This window comes from Tupaia chinensis, unplaced genomic scaffold (genome assembly GCF_000334495.1).
Source record: "Tupaia chinensis unplaced genomic scaffold, TupChi_1.0 Scaffold000610_1, whole genome shotgun sequence".
NCBI lineage: Eukaryota > Metazoa > Chordata > Mammalia > Scandentia > Tupaiidae > Tupaia > Tupaia belangeri.
In genome coordinates this window covers 2,726,887-2,731,169 of record NW_006160129.1, presented here as the reverse complement: position 1 = coordinate 2,731,169, position 4,283 = coordinate 2,726,887, and the positions used below count along the sequence as shown (strand labels likewise).

Sequence of the window (4,283 nt, the reverse complement as noted above, 5' to 3'; positions counted from 1 at the left end):
CTTGGGTGGCGGGGGGGGGGGGGGGGGGATGAGAAGCACTCTGTGGGGAACCAGGCCGCTCAGACCTGTCCAGGCACCTTACGCTATGAAACATTTTACATCCTGATCCAAAATGCACACGTGTCACATACACATCCAAAACCAAAGTTGCACTCAGTAGATGTGCTCTCACTACATGTTATACATCCTGGTATGTTCTGTTCCGTTTTCTTTATTTTTTGAAGTGCTGGGTTTGTTGTTGTTGTTGGTTTGGCTTGGTTTTAAAGGGTTATTTTATTGGGCCTGCAGATGGCATGGTGGTTAAGCACTGGACTCCCCACATGGCTGACCATAATTCGAGTCCCGGACCTGGCAGCTTACTTTCTCACCTCCTTGTCTCTCTCTCTCTGGTCAAATAAAAAAAATAAATAAATATTTTTAAAAAGAATGAAATCAAATAAAAAATGATTCTTAAAAAAAAAAGAATTATTTTATTTAACTTTCTGGGACTTGAACCATAGTCGGCCATGTGGGAGTCCAGCGCCCTTAACCACCAGTCCACCTACCGGCCCCAAAGTACTGGTTTTAAACTAGTAAATTAACTTCAGAATCTACTGATGGGTCATGAGCCTCAAGATGGTGATCTTTTGAATCAGAATTTCTGGGCATGGCCTGAGAATCTGCGTTTCCAAGGGCTCCCGGGTGACCTGCAAAGAACAGATGGCCACACCTTGCGGTCAGAGCACAGGCTCTGGGTTAGATATACCTGGATTCAGATCCCTGCTCTGCCACTTGCTGGCATGCGCCTGACCGTGGGCAACACACTGAGCCTCTGTGAGTCTCAGGTTCCTTGCTTGTAAACTAGGGATAAGGATGGCACCTTCCTTGCAGGTTATTAATGCGGGTTAAATAGGAGGTGCCTTTGAAGCACAGAGCATCCTCAGACAGAGCAGTGCTCCATGAATGTCAGCTGTCACTGCCAACATCGCTATGGCTGTGGCTTGCTTTGACTGGCTCTTGCATGGACTCGTCCAGTCTGACCCTCTCTGTAAGAAGTTACAGGAATCTACTTTGTCCATCCTGCCTCTTCCTCCTTGTGTCTGCTTACTTCCATCTTGTCATTTTGGTGGGGATATGACCCCCTGCAAAATCTGTTAGAGCAAGGGCAGATTGTCCTTTTCTCCTAAGAGCACCACTCCTCTTCTTTTAATTTATTTATTGTTAACTGCCATAGGGCACAGGTGCATATGTGTGCATGAGAGAGACTTCCAGTGGGCCCTAGTCATACCACCATCCTTTTTCCTCCAATTCTCTACCCTGTCAAGATCTGGGGCATATGCATGCATGCTTGGCATGTTTTTCAAGCCACCAGGGCAAGGACTTGAACCCCGGTCAACCATGTGGGATCCAGTTTCCTGTGTACAGTGCTTAACTCCATCACTATAAGGTCACTCGGCCCTCACTTTTTCTCATAACCTTTGTTTCCCAGTGGCATCACCCCAAACCCAGTTATCTCACAAGAAGCTCCACAGACCTCTAGCAAGATGCTAGTCAGCCCTCTACCCTTTTCCTCTGCCTCTCTGCCATCCACAGGCCCTGCCCTGGGAACCGTGGCTACACCTCCCGTTGAAGGACCCACAGGTGTCAGCTCCAAGCCAGCTTCCACGGACCTCCAGGACTCCACCACAACTTCTTCCACCTGGACTCTTGGGAACAAACGGGTAATGCCTGCAAAGGTGGGACTCAGGTTGGAGGGCCTCCAAGAACAGCGTCCGTTCTTCCCTCCAACCCAGGGCCCCTGATGAGGGCCGTCAGGAACAGTTATTCATCCACTGTCTCTCCTGGCTTGGACGGGTCCAGCCATGTCCCAGCTTGCCATGCACACCCATGGAGAGGGAAGAGTCAGGTTCTCAACACTTGGCCTGAACTGTAACCCCAGTGACTTCTTCCAGATCACGTGCGAGCCCCCGGAAAGGCTGACCGAGAAGCTGCTTGTCCTGAACCTCACAAGGGCCAGCCTCTGTGTGAGTACCTCGGTAATCAACCCACCCTCATCCCACCCAAGGGCAGGCTGGCAGCAGGGTAGGGGAGCCAGAGGAAATGAAGTGTTTCTTCTGAAAAGGGGCAAGCACTGAGGTCGCTTTCTCCCCTTGTTTTCTTGGCAGGAAGTGCCCTCTTCTCTTTTTGCCTGTTTATTTCATGAGAGAGACAGAGAGAGAAAGAGAAAGAGAGAGAGGCAGGGTTTCACCATGTTACAGTCCTTTTCCCCCCATCCTCCAGTTCACCAGGATCTCGGGTACACATGCCCAGTGTGTTTCTGGTCAACCTGGGATCTGAACCTGTGGTTGGCCATGTGTCTTCCAGCACTGCAGAGCAGTTTGCTAATAGTACCACCTGCATCAAGGTGGCTGGACCCCCTTCCCAGTTTATGGAGTGGCAAAGTGAGGTGCAGACTTCTTGTAAGTGACACCCATAGGCCTGCCATAGGGCCAGAAGAAGTACCCTGGGTTTGTCACTGTCCCAGTGGTCTGAGTCAAGAGATCCTGATCCTCTTCCCTGTGTCTCTAGTTGAGATTTTGAGGTCTCACCTAAAAATGAGTTTAGTCTGCCTACCTCCCCCTGGTCTCATAGCAGTGGTTTCCTACATACTATCTGAGCACCTCGATGGAAGAATAACAGTCTAACCTGAGTGGTTGCTGGCATGGCAGGGGATGGTAGGCCTAGGTATTGTGGGTAGAGCCCCTGGACACGAGAGAGCCGTCATAGACAGCTGTTCTACCGTGGATGCTGTGTGTGCACATCAGCATGTGTGTGTGTGTCAGCCTAGGTGTGAGAGAGGGTGTGGCGATGTGTGCAGCCACCTTCAGACTTCCAGTCTCTCTAGGAAGAAGGGCTGTGGTCTGGAGGTCCACAGTACCCAGTGCTTGCTCAGTAAATAGTTGTCCAGCCCCAGGAGTGCGGTGATGGCCGGCTGTCTGCTGCCCTCTCCTGGTCAGTGCCCATTTTTACAGGCACTCCTGGGAGCTAGAACGGAGCAGAAACATGGCTTCCATAGGATGGAGAGCTTAGGCTTATGGCACGTGAATTCTGCCTGTTTTTTTTTCTGCAGTTGTTTTCCCTTGCATGTCCATTTTGCTGTCTTTTTCCTAGTGACCATGACAAGAACGTACAGTTGGGCTAGAGTTTTGAAAGGGAATGGCGTTTTCTCGGGTTTGGGTTTAGTGGACAGGAAGGGATGACATTGAGACTGGCCCTGGGGACTGTCAGATGCTTGTCCAGCTTTTCCTTGGGTACTCTTTTTGGCTAAAACTTGGCAGACTATGTGACTGTTTATGAGAAGTGTTTTTTTTGTTTTTCTTTGCTAGAAAAACAAGATAGGATGCCTTAGAATTAGTCTAAGGAAATCCCAGGTGGAAGCCCAAGGAAGGGGTGGTGTGTGGTGGGCCCTGTGGTCAATCTTAGTCCCTCCTCCACCATCAGCTAGAGTGTCCACAGATGCCACGGCAGGACTGGGTGAAATGGCCATGCTGTTCCACATCCTCAGCCCTGAAGACACATCTGCCATGCTCTTTCTTCTTAGAAATACTCGACACCCTCCCAGACACCCCGTGTACACCAGGATCCCCCCCCCAACTCTGGAGGCCTCACCTTTCCCATCAGCTTGTTTGTGGCTTCAGAGTCGGTATCTTAGCCAAGGGAAGGGGCACAAGGATTTTGGCTTGAGCTAGGAGCTGGGCCTGCCCTCAGGGCTTTGCACAGGGCACAAATGACTGGCGAGTGGCAGGTGTGCGGCGCACTGGCATCACCCTACAGTGCTCCTTGTCCTGGTGACCCCTCGGGAGAGTGAGGCTGAAGGGCACAGGTCGTGTCTCTCAGAGCTGGGAGGGAGAGAGGGTCCTAGGGGTGAAAGGCACTGCGTAGCTGTAGGGTGAATGAGGTGGGGTGAGGTTCTCTGGAGGTGGAGGGGCAGGGAGGTAACTTCATGCAGAGCAGCAATATTCCTGGCCTTGGCTAGGAGGTGGCCCCAAGCCTGGGCTGCTGTCATGGTTGCTGAAGAATCACCCATGGTCTCCCCACAACAGGCGGGGAGCCCTCCAGATGACAAACTGGTCACCATTCTGTGTCGATCAGCCAAAGCCACCTACGACCTGGCTCAGGATCACTGCCATGTACTGCTGGCACCCATTTCAGAAAGCCGGGCAGTGGCAGTCAAAGAAATCACTATCCAGAGTGAGTTGGGGGCAGGGGGGCTGAGGCCTACCCGGGAAGGAGGAGGGTGGTGGTGCAGCAGTCACCCTCGACAG

The 4,283-nt window shown here is 51.7% G+C and overlaps 1 protein-coding gene across 1 annotated transcript in view; it reads left to right on the top strand.

Annotated features, from left to right (window-relative positions):
* Positions 1 to 4,283, top strand: part of PODXL (podocalyxin like) — a 9,433-nt gene that overhangs the window by 746 nt on the left and 4,404 nt on the right. The window contains 3 exon segments of the mRNA XM_027775880.1: positions 1,573 to 1,700; positions 1,932 to 2,003; positions 4,062 to 4,209. Of these exon segments, the coding sequence (XP_027631681.1) occupies positions 1,573 to 1,700; positions 1,932 to 2,003; positions 4,062 to 4,209 (348 nt within the window).